Source organism: Cornus florida, unplaced genomic scaffold (assembly GCF_030987335.1).
Source record: "Cornus florida cultivar Cherokee Brave unplaced genomic scaffold, ASM3098733v1 CherokeeBrave_3.0.0_Hap2_Chr06, whole genome shotgun sequence".
NCBI lineage: Eukaryota > Viridiplantae > Streptophyta > Magnoliopsida > Cornales > Cornaceae > Cornus > Cornus florida.
In genome coordinates, this window is record NW_026775576.1 from 102,471,633 (window position 1) to 102,488,036 (window position 16,404).

The window sequence follows — 16,404 nt, forward strand, 5'->3', positions numbered from 1 at the left end:
TAAATGAATCGGTTGTTGGGCGGAACTAGAATTTCAACCAAGGGGCATGGTGAAATAATAATAATAATAATAATATATTAATAAGTATATATAATTATTATTTTACTCAATTATTAATTATAAGTGTTCGAGACAAGGGGATAAACAAATATAAAAAAAATTAGGGGTATTCTTGATTCATTGAGAACAATTTTCTTATTTTTAAAACAGAAAATTGTAAAAAAAAAAAATTAGTTAGTTGATAATTTCTAAAAAAAAATATGCAAGTTCAATTAAAAGAATATTTGTTTTTAAATAACTAAGTTTTTTTAGGAGTGAAAACCGAACAAACCTAATTTTTATTTAGACGTATTTTCACAACCACTAAAAAAAGTCATCTTACTTAACCAACGTTGTAATTAATATCCTAATTACTCTTTTAAAGTTGAAGATTGAAAGTCGAATTGAGAAAAATTACGGAAAATAAGAAAGAATCCAAATATTCTAGAAAATACTCACCATAAACGGGGTCCACAAAATAGCACACAGAAAAGTCGCTTTCTCAGTTCACTTGTGTATCTCCTCTGCTTTCCCTCCCTCTCAGCCGGATCGGCCGGCCATTGTTTCTCTTATGCACATCAACCGGAGATCGGACACACTCTCTCTCTCCCCCACGCTGAATACCTAAAAATGTTAGAGGTAATAGACTTCTACTTCAAGTTCATCTTTCTCTTTATTCTTTAAATTTTCGAATATAAAATCAACCTCCACTCGTGATTTTCTATATATATATATTTCATTTGTTGTGACATTTTTCACTTGTTTTTTCTTTATTTCTTTTGAGTATGAAAATGCATAAATCAACTACTCTTTAACGTCCGTGTTTCTTTCCCCTTCATTTTGTGACTGACTTTGTGTGATTATGCCTGCTACTTCTCTATTATATGGGTGTATCATATATATATATATATAATATTGATTCTGAAATTACTATGTTTTAGACCCTTTAATGAAGACTCTATTATCACTTTCCAAATCATTTTAGTAGCTAAGTTGATGCTTTGTTTTGCTCTTATACTAATTAGTTAATTAGAGAACAGAAAAATTGGGACTTTCAACTTTCACTACAACTGAAACATTGATAAACACTCAAATGACAGTTATTTACTTATTTTATAGGGGAAATCCTATGTTCTGCCATTCATTTTAAACATACACCTATTGCTGGAGGTTTATTTTGTCTTTATGTTTTACATGTTTAAGTGATATGATTTTTCTTAGTTGGAAATATTATGGTTTTAGTATTTTTTGTTGGATTGCTTTTGGCTCACTTGACCATCACTACCCACTACCCTCTGCACTTCCCAACATACACTACTACCATCGGTCTGCTCCAACACTAGATTAACTTGAATATTTTATTTGTTCATATTCTTTTGCGTTAGCTGCCCTATTACTCCATGTTACACCAGTTGTTTTTTTTCTTTTTCTTGCAACTATAACTTAATTCTGTTTCTGACATCCACTTAGGATTGGATGCCATACCAATTGTTCACAAAAAGATTATAAACCTCAGTGACTTGTCTGATTTTGATAATTATTTTGTACCTCTTAATGTAATGATGTTTTCTTTTTCCCCTATATAAGAAACTCACACACCCACTTTACCCCAATGGGGACTTGAACCCTCGACCTTCTACTTTAGAAGGTGAAGAAGTATTAGGCTACAGCCCTTGGTGGTTGTTGTAATGATGTTGACTTACCATGTATTTGGTATTAATTCAGGAACTTGGGAAACAATTTCATTTTTGGAGTGGTTATGGAGCGGAAGCATAGTGTTATGGGTTATCCTTTTTTGGATATAAAGGTGGAAAAAATGGAGGCTACAAAAGCAAAACTGAATAGCTGAAGGAAGCACAAACAATTTTTAATATCAAGATGCTTCTACCCCACAAATCTGTACCTGACTCAGTCACTCATTCAAGATTCAACACCAAACATGCATGTGCTCCTATAACACAACTTTGCAGGCACTCCTCCTCCCACACCTTAACACTTAATAAGCCTACTCTTATCACACTCTCCAATCCCTCCAACTGCCATTTAAACCTCATTACTAGGTGCAGACACCGTGACACCTTAGCCGTTCCCATCACTTCAGATGATAATGATGATTGTAACTTAAACGAATCTCAGAAGCCTCAACTAGTCCGAGAAGAAACTCAAGAAAAGAGTTTCTGGGGTGCTGTTAGTTTGATCATTGGAACAGCTGTAGGGCCAGGAATGCTCGGCTTACCTGCTGCAACAATGAAATCCGGCCCACTTCCATCAGTGATTGCCATCCTTGTCTCTTGGATTTATGTTATCTCCTCAATCATACTTGTTGCAGAGCTCAGCTTTGCAGCCATGGAAGAAGATGATGTTTCTGAAGTGAGCTTCACTGGCCTCGCAACAAAGGCAGTGGGAAGTCATGTCGGTGCTTTCGTTGCTATAGTCTATGCTTCCCTGAGTTTTTCTTTGTTGGTGGCTTGTGTCGCAGGGATCGGTTCTATAGTCTCTCAGTTGTTTCCATGGGTAAATCCTTTAATAGCTCATGCCTTGTTGCCTTCTGTTGTTGGAATTATACTGTGGTTCTTTCCGTTTAAGATCATTGATGCTGCCAACAGGTTTCTGTGCTTCATCATGCTTTTCTCGATCACGGCACTAGTTGTTATCGGTTTGTCTGTTGCAAGAAGCAACTTACTATATTCCTTTACCCACGCTGCGTGGGATCTTTCCTCAATCTTGCCTGCCATACCTGTTACTGTACTCACTTTGGGGTTCCATGTGATCACCCCTTTTATTTGTAGGATTGCTGGGAACACTGTAGATGAGGCTCGGAAAGCAATACTGTTTGGTGGGTTTGTTCCATTAGTTATGGTTTTATCTTGGAATTTGATTGTTTTGGGGCTTGCTGGGACTGAATCAGCCTCACCCTCTAAAGATCCTATCTCCCTCTTGCTTTCTGTTAATTCCTTAGCTTTACCAGCTGTTCAAGGTTTTGCATTTTCAGCTTTGGCAACTAGCTTGATTGGCTACGCTGTTAGCTTCCCAAAACAGGTTTTAGATACCTTGGAACTAATCTTTGGAATATCCGACCAGAAGGTTGGAGTGGGAAAAGTTGGATGTCTTGGTTATTCAGGTGTACATGATCTTGGAAAAGTGGGGAAGGTTTCATATACTAAATCCATATGTACTGCTGCCTTGGAAGTTAAGTTGGTATCTGCTTCTCATAGAATTGTGATGCCACTTGTACTTGGTGTTGCGGTCCTTATAGCATCTTTTTGTCGCTCAACTTTCTCAAGAGCTCTTGACTTTGCTGGAACGTATGCAAACTGCTTTCTGTTTGGCATCCTTCCTCCGATAATGGCATACATTTATCAGTTCAGAAAGAAACAGAGGTTTGTCAATCTATCCAAACTCCAATTACTTTACCAAGGAAAATAGAAGAGAATGACAGATCTTTAGCGTCACAATTATCTCGAATTAATTATTTATATTCAGTATTTACATATTTACTTCCCCAACATGTTTGAAAATCATTTAACTCTATAAGTTGTTGGATTCTAAATTGATTGTATTTAATATTGTGCATTAGTTGCTGTGATTTTTTTTTTTTTTTTGATTATCATGCGGAGGAATTCTTTTTCTATACCCTTTTTTTTTTCCCTGATGTTTGTTGTATGAAGACCTTTGAGTTCATCAATTTCTTGAGCTCCTCGTGAAGCTGAATTGATGTATTTTCATATTCCACAATACAGTAAGGAGTCTAAATTCACTTTTCTTTCCTTGAAGTGGACATAAATACTGTATTGCAAATGTTATTTTCCAGCATGCTTCATTAAGAGGAGATCAAACTTGGTGACTTAGACAGAACTAATACTTCAAAAAAAGAAAGAAAACTGGTTCATTTGCATGACAGTCTAATGTATTACTGATTTTTTTGATGAACTACCTATGCCATTAAGTAGTTTCTTCTTCACATGATAAGTTTATTCACCACTTATGAAATCACTTTAGTTAACTTTTCAGAAACATTTGGCAGAAAATCGTATCTGATCTATATATTTGTATTCTGTAGGTCATCCATCTTGCCAGGGGGAGAGGTTACACTTCTTGTTCTATTCGTTGTCGCTGTCATATTATTTATTTGGCATTAAATAGCTGGCAGCAAGATCCAGCAGAAATATATTTTTCATTTCTGGACAAGGGTCGCATCCATGTATCTTTTCCATTTTTTAAGGTAATTAGTGAATGAATCGATTCATTTTCTACTCATACTTTGATTTCAGGTGACTGATTTTTTTTTTCTTCTGAAATTAAAGGAGTGATGTTTCTAACCTTAAACATGTTTATGATTATTCTTGAACCCTCACGAGGAATTTGCTTTTATGATGTTTGAGGCTTAGTGCAGTGGAATATGTGTAATTTATTTTCTTTCTCGTATCTGATTGCAATCAGTTGTGAGATAAGATAGTAGAAAGTTACAAATGAAGCAGTGTGGAAAAGTTGTTTGGAGTTGCAAATGCACAACTGACTTGACGCAGAGGGAGTTTTCGGCACAACTCACACTGCACAAGCAATTATTATAATGGTATCCGTGCGGCAAGAGGAAATCGGTTAAGTTCACCCTGGACTTGTTACGGTTACAAGGATACATGAATGTATTTGTATGATGAGAGTACTATGTAAAGGAGACGAATGATTTTTTATATAATTTGTTTCTTCTTGAAGCATAGTCTTATCAGTTGTTTAGCCACTGGGTAATCTGAACATCTTTTGAAAGGTTGGTGGTAGTATCACCTCATTTGAGTACATGCTTTAACTGTGTAGGCTTGGCTGCCAGATAACAAGTTGTGGTTAATACTTTGTCAATGGCAGTAAATGCCTCATCCCCATGATGTAGATTGTCTTATAGTCTTCATTCTAGTTTCTTACATACAATGACATATATATATATATATATATATAAAAGTTGGGTAAAAAAAAAAAATTGGGTAACCGAAAAGTCAAATGGTAAAGAAGGGCTAGGTAAAAATTGGGTCGTTGATCAAAATCATCCGGAAGCAAATAGTACCAAATTTTAAACTTCCCCCATATCATTGGAGAGCATTTTGATCCCCTCTTGTTACTCACACACACACAGTTACTGGCGATATCAGTGATATATATAAATATGTATATATATACCAGTAACTGTGTGTGTGTGAGTAACAAGAGGGGATCAAAATGCTCTCCAATGATATTTATATATATCACTGATATCGCCAGTAACTCTGTGTGTGTGAGTAACAAGAGGGGATCAAAATGCTCTCCAATGATATGGGGTCAGTTTAAAATTTGTTACTATTTGCTTCCGGATGATTTTGATCAACGACCCAATTTTTACCTAGCCCTTCTTTACCATTTGACTTTTCGGTTACCCAATTTTTTTTTTTTACCCAACTTTTCTTATGTAAATTTGTTATGATTTCTTATCTCTCTATGGTTGCGTGAGACTTTCATTGAGGTAAAGTCTCTCCTGAGAACAGGGTCTCCATACATACCACATGATGAAGTTTGTTTGGATAATTCAACATAAACAGTGTTAGTATTTTGTAGACTACAGAATATTGGAAACATTCATTCAATATAAGTGTCACTGGTGTTAAATCAATTCATAATAGTCGTTGTGTGAAACATCAAAGATTAAGTCGGTCTCTAGTTTTGTCTTTCCAGAAATCTGCAACCAAAATTGGGTAATGTCCAGTACTCGCAGTTATGGCTAAAGAATCACCAGAACTTGGGCATGTGGAACAAAAAATTAGATTCAACACCTACAATAACAAAAATGAAAACTCTTTACCCCAAAAAAACAAGAACAAGAACAATGACGACGGTTGTCCAACGAAAAATAAAATTAAATCTTCAAGAAAACAAAGCCTCTATAATCAAAGATGAAAGATTGAAGTCACCAAGGGTCATATTCCTCTTAAGGAAACTTCAAAATATATATATATATATATATATATCAACAAGCTATTGTATCAAAATTTGATTCCCAAATCATAACAAAAATGGGAAAGGGTAAAGCAAGGCCTCGTAGACCAGATAAAAATCTGGAGAGATCGTACGCACTTGAGAAACAAATTAACAGCTGCTTTCATCTTGGAGAGGCCGGCCAGGCTCTTTTTTATACAAGAAGTCGGGTCGGTTTGGTGGAGGCCGTAGAAAGGCAGGGCATAAACACATTTCTGACACAATTGGACCTCTGATGCTGGTAAGAATTGCCCTGTGACATTACAGAAAAACAAGGAAAAACAGTTGAACTTTACAATTATAAATGACAAATAGAAATACGGATGCATTATAAATCTCTTTCCAAATCAATGCATTTCCAGGGAGTAAATAAGTGTTTCCTCCTTAGAAATACCGATGCATTATAAAATCAACTGATTTTCTTACCAAATCAATGCATTTCCAGCGCAGGGAGTAGAAGAACAAAAGTGTTTCCAGACCGTCGACACGATCTTGTCTTGTCAACAGATATTTCTATCATTTGTAACATCGCAGCACATATATATTTTATCGTGCCACATACATATCAAATATCACTTTCATCAATGAAAACTGACGATTTTTAAGAGAGATACCTTGAGAAGCATGCTGTTTTGTCATCATCTAGACGTTAGTGGAGTGCTCATGCTTAGCATCACGATCTTGCACTGTTCGATAGTTGTAATAGATGAATTGAACGATTATCTGGACATCTATTAAGGCTTTACACAGAATAAGGAAATATAGTTTTTCTAGGACCATAGCATCTTGGCTCACACTCAAGTGTGCCAGCAAATAATACTAAATTAAAACTGAGGTCCAAATATCTTACTCTTCAAGTACTCCACATAGCCATTGCTTTCCGCATTGACAATTTATCTGAACCCTCAGAGAGAAAATCCAACCCTCCCCCTACTGTTTCAGATAATTAGAACATAATTACTGCACAATGATACATATACAAGGATACAAAAGCATCTAGAAGCACGCATCCTCCTGCATCTACCAGCCACGGTAGATTTGGTCTAATTTTCAACCACTCCAAGCTGCTCACAAGTATGCTACACAAAAAGAAACATTTTCTGATGTAATTTGACCATAAATCTTGATGACGCAACCTTCCGCCAAGAAAAAACGAAGATACGAAGCTTCAGAAGTACAAAGAAATTTGATATTTTCATACTTCCCCAAAGAGATGAAATGTAACAGTCACTCTAAAAATATGGAAACACTATAAAATGTGAATAAATGAGGCTCATGACTGAAAATTAAAAAAAATAAAATGTGATTGATTATATTCACCTTGCTACATATGTGGCATTTCCAACCAATGCAAAGACGAACAACAATGGATTAAGCCCCTGAATGTCACAGAAGAAAATATCCATCAATTTGTTGATGTCGATGAGCAGATACATGCTACATGCTAATCTTGTCAGGCTCTCCCATGTAAAAAAACAATTTAGAAAAGAGGCAATAAACAACAAAAATTTTACCCTCCAAATAGACTTTAAGGAAATAAATAAAGTACCCCAGGAATACATGAGAAACTGCTTACCTCAACGTTGCCCCTTCTAAACTGCAAAAATTAAGAATTAATTGTGTGTTAGGTTCAATCATACAGATCTTATACCAGATAATTAGCATGAAAATGACCAATTCAATTTAAAACAAACCATCACAGAGAAAATGAAGTTTTAGAACAATTCCTAAGGAATCCAATATCTGCATTAAAATATCCCAATTATGCAATAGCCAATGAAGAAGGTAATCGTTCTTCTAGTATTAATTTACATATCTTAGATTCTGCAAATATACACAGTGTCTGTTTGTACTGATTTGTTTTTCTATTAACTGAACTTGTTTCACGAGCAAGCCTTTCCAAAAATTTCAAATATGTGCAATCCCAGATTGCATCAATTCCTTAGCTGTGGTGAAAACAAGGAGAATTTTCTGTGGGAATAGATAAAATATGCGGACATAAATGAATAAATCTGCTTAACAAGGTAATTCTCACATTTAAGCAAATTTGGGGAAGACGCCCACCCACGTAGATAATTGCCATTCCCCAGCCAAGGACAGACCCGATACCACCGATCCCTGTGCCCCTTGTCTCTTGCAATAAGCCATCTTTTACCTGCAATTCCAATCACATTAATCCTGAAGATATTGATTTTTTTTTTTTTCCTAGTTGGGACTCACACACACTGCCTCCACTGAGGTTTGAACCCCTGACCTCCCTTTGGGAAGTAGGAGCCTTATACTGCTAGGCCATAGGCCTGTTGGTCTGAAGATATTGATGCTTTGACTCTCTAAAATTTCCACATTCACTTAATTTTGCAATGAAAATTGCATAGGACAAAAGTCTTAATCAGCTAGAATCCAAGAGCTAGTGACAGTTTACAAAGCTGATACTTGTGCATTCACAAGCCACTTAACTTGCTTAACTCCATATTTTAACCTCGTTCAAGGTTAAAATATTTCCCAACTCATCCATCCAAATGACATGCCGATAATTGGAATTGGTCATAGCCAAATTACAACATAGCTTGATAATCCAATGGAAGTAAGTCACAGAAATTAATAAATTTTACCTGTCAAAAGGAAAATCTCATAGGGGATACTACTGAACTTAAAAAGTGTTGAACATATGTTGAGGACAAAATAAACCAACTTAATAATTATCAACATATGTAATGAAAACCACACATTCCGACCTGAAGCAATATTGATTCACAATTACAGAATTGGAGGAATCAATTTGCAGCTTTCTCTACCTGTAAAAGTTTTCTTCCCACTTGCATCACAACTCCTTGATTTGGATTTTTTAAAACCAAACTACTAAGCCTTCTGCTATCGGTTTGATGGAGATTAAAAGAACCAAGGAAGAATGTCATAGCAGAGACCTGAAATAAAAGTAACACAAAAATAAATTTTCAAACAACTGAAACAGAATGATAGTTCTGACAGTATTAAAATTATTAGAGGTAGCTCCAAGCTCACCGCACATAGCATGGTTTTAGTGCTTGAAGGAGGTGCAGACTGTTTTGATGATAAATGTTCACCAAGCAAGGGCTCTTCAATGGAATTCCTACAAACAGAGTTCGGAGTTCTCTGCGCCAGAAAAACTCCTGCTGTAGGAGTATAACTCCTTGATAGATATCTTGCTGACCTGATGAATCCACAACAAATACTTTCTACATTAAAAGTCATATTCGAACTAAGAAAACTTAAAAGACATATGCCTAACTTGTTGTCAATGCCAAAAAGAACATCTTTAATTTGTCTGTGCCAAATCCAAAATTCACAGCCGGTAGGAAATCATCAACAAAAACAATCAGAGGTTCTATTGACCTATTAATTTGTAAAAAGTGATCAGAATAAAACATAGATATGAACTTCAAGGGAGTAATCAATTACATGTAGTATGATTCACTTTTAGGAGGGCTATTATCAGAAAGGACTGGAAGAGGAATTGATGAACTCCGGACAACCCCTGATGAAAAATTGTTGGTTCCATGTCCCTGTCTGTCTGCATTGCTGAGTTTTTTATTGCAGACACCATTATTACATTCTCCTGTCTTTCCTACTGCTTCAGTCTGGATGGAGTTGAGATCCTACATGCAGATACAAGCACCAAAAGTAAATAATGAATAAAGTTCCCAAAAAGAAAAAAGTACTTGATGTGCAAATTGGAAATTCAAATAGAACTTGAATATACTGAATGCACCCATCACAAGTTGACAAAGTTCTGTCCTTTCATATGGCTGGCCACTTAACTGCCGAATAGGTTAAGACAGCAATGTGGCTCAAATATGTTTTAAGACCAAATCTAAATGATATAAAATTTTGAAAATATATTTTCCACAGTTAAGTGGCCAGTAGTATTTTCCACAGCAATGTGGCTCCATTCTTTATCTCTTCTCATATCTTTCTCTCTTTAAACCTTTTTCTTTCTTCTCTTCCTCTCTCTTCTTTTCCCTCATCGTTTATTATCTTAAGAGCACTAGTGTAAGTTACATATTGTATGAAAATTTATATTTAGTATTATAAATGGTTAGATCCCAAATTCAATTCATTTGCTGCCTAACTCAGGATATCACAAAAATAACTAAAGCTTTGACAGTTTCACCACTCATAACTACCTTAACTTCTCTACAAGTACCTTTAATTCCAAGAAGGGGAACTTTTGATACTAGAAAAATATGGACCGTTATCTGGAAAAATACTGTTCGGAAATATTAAGGAAAAACAAAGTAAAAAATTCCAACCTTTTGGCATCGTCCATTGGATTTCAGTCGGTGATAGATGTGACCATAGTATATGGTCTGTGCAGTAAGAATCAAGGTAGTCACCGTAAATAACTGCAAATGACCATGATAGGAATGTTGTTTATCAACCAGTCAGTTGAGAAACAAAATGGACAACTTTAAATCAAATCTGAATATAAATGCTAAATTAGCAAAGAGCTTTAAACATCATAAAGCATTCTTACCATTGCCATATAATATTGTGTCGGGAGCTGAAAAGACAAGAAATAATTGTCAATGCACTGCAAAATATTCTCTGAACCGAAAAGGAGCAACAACTTATAACAATACAGGTAATATACAAAAACATCATTTTCTAAGTCATTTAGTACACTGGCTACACAGCATTGTGAACATGGTTAGAGCATCATATTTTAAAATCAATAAGACAATTAAACTGCTTGTATTATTACCATTAGATTACATTCAATCGAATGTGCTAGGTCATCCCAGTAAGGAAAGTATCATTCATGGTAATTAAAGGCTCATGGCACACTAAGGCACCGAGGTATCCTCGATACTAAACACAAGGTGAATATATGGCAAGAGCCTAAGCAAATTAAGGACCATATGTGAGGATGATCCTTGGCTCAACGGTAAAGTTGATCCATTGTGACCAGGACGTCACGGATTCGAAACGGGAAATAGTCTCTCCACATACGGGTAAGGCTGCATACATCTGACCCTTCCCAGACCTCGCAATGGCGGGAGACTCAACCACTGGGCTAGCCCTTTTATATGATATAAATGTAAATCAAATATAGTTATGATGGAAAAAGGTAAATATACAATGTAAACTACTCAATGTTAAAACGAGGACATTTTCAGTAAGTCAATTTAGTGGATTAGCTAAATAAATATACCTATATCTTTTTACTTTGCATATGTATTCAATTAAATCAATGTAAAATAGAAACACTTCAAAAAATGCATTAGTTTTTTAATTGTTCATAAATGGACTTATTTGGAATATCAACTGAGAGGGTCAAAGCACATATAACCCTTTAATATGCATATGCTTCAACTAAATCAAAAATGATTACATGTTGACAATATTAATAATGAGAGAGAGAGAGAGAGAGAATCAAGTGCTAATAGAACCACTCACAGTAGCTGGTTCAAACATGCAGCCAAAAAGGTTGAGAAAGTCCCTGCAAAAGAAGCAGATGATGAATACAACAAATTAAGAAATCAGGACATATGAACTAAGATACTAAAGTTACTAATAACAAACTGAAGAAGATGATGTTGTAATTTCTTTTTTTGCATCAACTATGCAAAATTAAGTTAGCGCGGTCAGTAATCTAAGATATACTTGTGAATGCACTTAAATCCTTCATCTTCACACTCAACAAACCCTCCTATTGCATGTGAAATGATGCATGATCACATCAACCTCCTATGGCAGGCATAGAAAGGAGGGAGGAGAAAGGGAGGGAGTGGTTGGGGAGCAGCACCATCATGTGTATCTGGAAGCACTAAGCACCATTGGGCAGATGAGAAAAATGTACTTGTTATAATAGTAAGTGAAAATACACCTTTCATGTGAGAAAAGTGTACTTACCATGGCCTCTAAATATGATATAAGTGTACTTATTATGATTTAGCAATGAGACTCTAAATCCAATTTTTCTTTATTTATTTTTGTACTTTTATATATGTAATATTTACAAAATGCTCCCTCAAATTCCCCTTTCTAATTCTTCCTTTTTGTTCTCCTTATTCCTCAAATTTCTTTGATTCTCTTCAAAAAGTGTTGTATTCACCCTTCTTTAGTCCAACCCTATTTTTTTTTTCCCTTTTAAAGTTCTCTGATTTTTTATTTTCTTTTTCTTTTTCTTTTTCTCTTTTAAAACTTCTTCTTGCACTTGTATATGATGTATGGGCAATAACGTTTTTTTTTTTTTCTTTCTTCTTCTGTAAATTCATTGCTAAATTTTATGAACTTAATGTCCATCTTTTATGTTTCTGATTTTTTTTCTTTATTGCATTTCTTTGCCAATAATGACAATACTATTTGAATCTTGATTACTGCACCCTTATCACACTTCAATTTTTCAACTTGTTGTCTTGTTGCACTTTATTTGTCATTTTAGTTGGGAAATTTTTTATTTTATCAGGTTCAATGTGCTTGAAACAAATTTCGGGCTGAATCACTGAGTATCAAACACATTATTTCACTTAGATCCACTGAATATCAAACACATTATTTCACTTAGATCTAGAGTATCCAGATCTGTCTTTTAGGTGATCCACGTTTTTTTAGAAGGATTGGCACCCGGTGCCAACTACGACTGATCTCATACCACAATATTTTAATCTTCCTATTAACTTTGAAGGCTGGCTTAATCTGCCGAAATCAAACAATTGGTAGAACATGGAAAAAAACAGAGATAAACACTGAATCTGCCGAAATCTAACAATTGGAAAAACATGAAAAATCAGAGAGAATAGCAAATTGTCGCCATAAATAGTCATGAAAGTCACAGAAAATATATAAGCACGGAAGTGATGCAGAGGCATTACCCGACTATCCATGTCATGAGGAAAGCAACAGAGAGACCCTCTGTAGATTTTTTCTTGTAGTTTGTGACGATTTGAGGTACCTCAGCAACTCCCCAGCTGATGACACTAATTAAACCCAATGCTAATGAGACTCTGTCTTTCACGCCGCAAAGACAATAGTTCATGTACTCCCTTGCCCACTGCAAGCAATGCTGATCCATGGGGCACATTGGTGCCGGAGAACTTTCCAAGAGTCCCATTGCGTCCAAGGAGATCGATGTACACTCAAAACTATAGAACACTCCTATATATATATATATATATATATATATGCACACACAGTCAGATTGTAGCTTGAAATATGTCACATGGCAAAAGGACAACAACAATACACTAAAAAAATTAGGATAATTATTTAAATTAGAATATTTGTTTGTTACTCAAAAGGGAATCAAATTCACACTTTAGCACTTACCAAAAAGAGAAGAAAGAAAAAGAATTATTAAAGAATCAAAACAGTTTAACTTTCAAAATCAGAGAGATGAAAAGTGTATAAATGTAAGTATTCAGAGAGAGAGACAGAAAGAGATTTAACACAAAATGGACAACCAATAAATTAAAATATAGAGAGAGAGAGTAAAGTAAGAGAATCAAGTCGATTATTTGTTTATTACTCGAAATGGCAATCAAATTTGCACTTTACAACTTACCAAACAGCAAAGAGAGAGATATATTTTGGTTATTATTTAGTAAATAACACAAATTAAATTCCAAAAACATAGAACGCAATGAAAGCAGACGCATATTCTATCATTTAAAAAACAAAATATTTGAGGCATTACGCTAAACAAGAAAACATATAGTACACACACACATACCTATATTATATATATATATATATATATATATATATATATATATGTAATAAAACCCTATTCACCAAGATAAATAAATAAAACGACATTGAACCCGTTTGAACATAATACAAAATACGTGATCTTATTAATAACAATATATAATGGATAAATTTTAGAGAGAAAACGTAAAAACATATAATAAACAGCATATTGTGTATGTGTTTATATATACATTTATATATATATTAAATAATGATAGCTTGCAGATTGAGAGAGAGAGAGAGCAGATATGTCAGCTAGAGGCGGGTTTCTTACTTTGTTAGTCTTCCGGTAGTCTTTCTCAGTTTTGGTTCAAGCGTTCTTCACGTGAAAAATACTTACAGCTGGGAAGAGATAAGAGGAGAGAGAGAGAGAGAGAGAGAGAGAGAGAGAAGAGGAGAGAGAGAGAGAGGCGTTCTTGTTGCGGAGTCCAGTGCGCATCTAATTTGAGTTTGCGGCACAGGTTGTTCTAGAGAGTCCAAGACTTCGAGTTCCGACGTGAACAGTTTAATAATCTACATTAAATAGGGGTATCGTATCATACTTAAAATATTTTCATAGGGAATTACTATTTCACTATCGTTATGTTTGGTCATCGGGATACTCCTAATTCTTTTTCAAAAAAGAGATTTTTTAATTTCGATCTGGAAAAGGAGAAGGAAATGGATTCGATTTCAAATAAAAATCTATTTGTGCTTCTAGAATATATTGAAATTTGAGATACTCAGGTCAAATTAGATCAATTGCAAAAAAATATTTAATAAATAAATTACTAGAATAGTTGTGTAGATAACTAAAAAGACATTCATACATATCCTCTATTTTAATACATATTGCACTTTATTTTATTATGTGTTTGTGTTTCTTATTTAAGCAAGCTAAACAAATTGTCAATTTAAAGGAAAGAAAAAAACGAACAATTATACTAAGTTTCTCTCTCTATATATATATATATATCATCTTCTGCACTCTATATATTTCAATTAATGTTGGGTATCTCTTTCAAATTTAACCTTAATAAAAAAATACCAAATCAAAATACAATTAAAAAAAAAATAAGTTAATTTATGTAAATTAGGGTTTTATTCACAGTAAAGAGGTCATTCATTTATGGTAAAAAAAATTATAACTTTTAATTTTAATTATTTGTCAATTTAATAGAAGGAAATTCTTATTCACTAGAAATAGTCAGTTAGTCACTCATTCATGGTAAAAAATTATAACTTCTTTTAATTATTTGAAAATTCAATAAAAGAGTCTCTCCAAACCAATTGAAATTGTATTTTTTTTCGATTACTCTGTTCAAATATGAAAGAAGAAAAATACGAATCTACAACTCTTTACCGCACTGTTTTTAGCATTTATCTCCAAATTTTGTACTATTATATTATTTTAGTGTGTGCAACTTTTAATTCACCAACAAACCACAAAATCAATTTGTACTGGTGCAAAAAATGTTGCACCGGTGTACTATTTCTGTTGCCCAATAATTTTTAATGCCATCGTTATGAAATATATTTGTATAATTTTTATTTTATTATATTTATCTTTTATCCATAAGGTCCCGCTATTAACCCATCGTGTCGCACTTTTATTTCACTCCCGTTTGAAATATATATATATATATAACTTTTATCTCACTATATTAGTCTTTTATTGCATAAGGTCCTACTATATTTGTCATGGCCCAGAGATTAGATTTAGCGCAACTGCACGCCTATGGAACACTAAAGCGTTGTTTCAGCTCGCGTAAGTGCTCTGGTCAACCACCACGACCTGCTCTCCAAAGGAAACATGCTGACTGGTTTCGGCCTGCTTTGGCCTAGTCAGGAGAGCGGCTCCAGCTTCCGACCAGTTTGTGCAGGGATAACCAACTCCTTTCTTCATAGTTAAGTCCACAACTAACGACAAGCACTTCGAACTGAACCGAGTCGACCTGCCTAAACTCTAAAGAGGTACTATTCTTTGGTCCTGCACACCCCTTTTCTAGAACCATTCCCAGTCAATGAATGCTCTTAGCCAACCAGCATGCGTGTCTTTAATACTCATGGCGTCGTTAGGAATCACAACGTGACAATCTCTTTCTTCATGTAAGAGCATCAAGCTTCATTCCTCCATTAATCCGGTGAACATTAATCCAACACACTTCAACTTATTACGAAATTAAATAGAAAATACAAAAAAGAGATCAAACACACACACACAAGAACACATAGATTTTACTTGGTTCACCTAAAATCAGGGCTACATCTAAGGGTTGCAGGGATTTTCATTATGAATAAATATTCTCGCACTAAGGCCACATAACAAGTGTAAAAATTACCAAAATACCCAAAAAAAAAATCGGGTCGGGGGCAAGCCCTAGAACCACCACCTTTGGCCCCCCTTTCCCTACCAACTCACGGTGAAAATAGATCTTGCAGAGTTGGGGCTTGGTGTACATTATCTATCAGGCTTCACACTACCAATCAATTTCCCACTTGGAGATTGATAAACATTAAATTGTCAACTCCCACATGCCTTCATATGTAGTTAAACACCACAGCAACTCACTCCTCTGTCCTCAAGCTTGAACACCAACTGAAGCTAAACAAAGCTTTAGTTTCTCAATTGTCACTGCCTTGGTTAACATGTCTCTT

The 16,404-nt window shown here is 34.7% G+C and overlaps 2 protein-coding genes across 3 annotated transcripts; one reads left to right on the plus strand and one right to left on the minus strand.

The window, feature by feature from the left end:
• The first annotated feature begins 489 nt into the window (after positions 1 to 489).
• On the plus strand, positions 490 to 4,751 carry LOC132313467 (uncharacterized). Of its 2 annotated transcripts, XR_009483429.1 has the most exons (4): positions 490 to 678; positions 1,765 to 3,419; positions 4,100 to 4,261; positions 4,480 to 4,751. XR_009483429.1 is itself a non-coding variant. In XM_059812242.1 (3 exons), the coding sequence occupies exons 2-3, from the start codon at positions 1,918 to 1,920 to the stop codon at positions 4,176 to 4,178; spliced, it is 1,581 nt and encodes a 526-aa protein (XP_059668225.1). In that variant the 5' UTR covers positions 490 to 678; positions 1,765 to 1,917; the 3' UTR covers positions 4,179 to 4,751. The 2 variants fall into 2 exon arrangements, 1 of the variants encoding a protein (XP_059668225.1); XM_059812242.1 differs by having other exon boundaries at positions 4,100 to 4,751.
• A 1,100-nt stretch (positions 4,752 to 5,851) lies between these two features.
• LOC132314735 (uncharacterized) lies at positions 5,852 to 13,242 on the minus strand. Its single transcript, XM_059813557.1, has 14 exons — positions 12,891 to 13,242; positions 11,473 to 11,515; positions 10,550 to 10,576; positions 10,326 to 10,418; positions 9,475 to 9,671; positions 9,328 to 9,408; positions 9,058 to 9,226; positions 8,820 to 8,960; positions 8,072 to 8,167; positions 7,613 to 7,633; positions 7,357 to 7,415; positions 7,025 to 7,115; positions 6,651 to 6,759; positions 5,852 to 6,289 (listed from the first exon to the last, which is right to left on the minus strand). The coding sequence occupies exons 1-13, from the start codon at positions 13,127 to 13,129 to the stop codon at positions 6,679 to 6,681; spliced, it is 1,338 nt and encodes a 445-aa protein (XP_059669540.1). The 5' UTR covers positions 13,130 to 13,242; the 3' UTR covers positions 5,852 to 6,289; positions 6,651 to 6,678.
• Positions 13,243 to 16,404: the final 3,162 nt, after the last annotated feature.

Excerpts from the sequence above, each read along its gene's own strand:
- LOC132314735 (XM_059813557.1), bottom strand. The coding sequence starts at position 13,129 with ATGGGACTCTTGGAAAGTTCTCCGGCACCAATGTGCCCCATGGATCAG. Across the intron at positions 11,516-12,890 it reads CTCATGACATGGATAGTCGG|GGACTTTCTCAACCTTTTTG; the intron begins GTAATGCCTCTG and ends CTTCTTTTGCAG. Across the intron at positions 10,577-11,472 it reads GCATGTTTGAACCAGCTACT|CTCCCGACACAATATTATAT; the intron begins GTGAGTGGTTCT and ends TTGTCTTTTCAG.
- LOC132313467 (XM_059812242.1), top strand. The coding sequence starts at position 1,918 with ATGCTTCTACCCCACAAATCTGTACCTGACTCAGTCACTCATTCAAGA. Across the intron at positions 3,420-4,099 it reads CAGTTCAGAAAGAAACAGAG|GTCATCCATCTTGCCAGGGG; the intron begins GTTTGTCAATCT and ends TGTATTCTGTAG.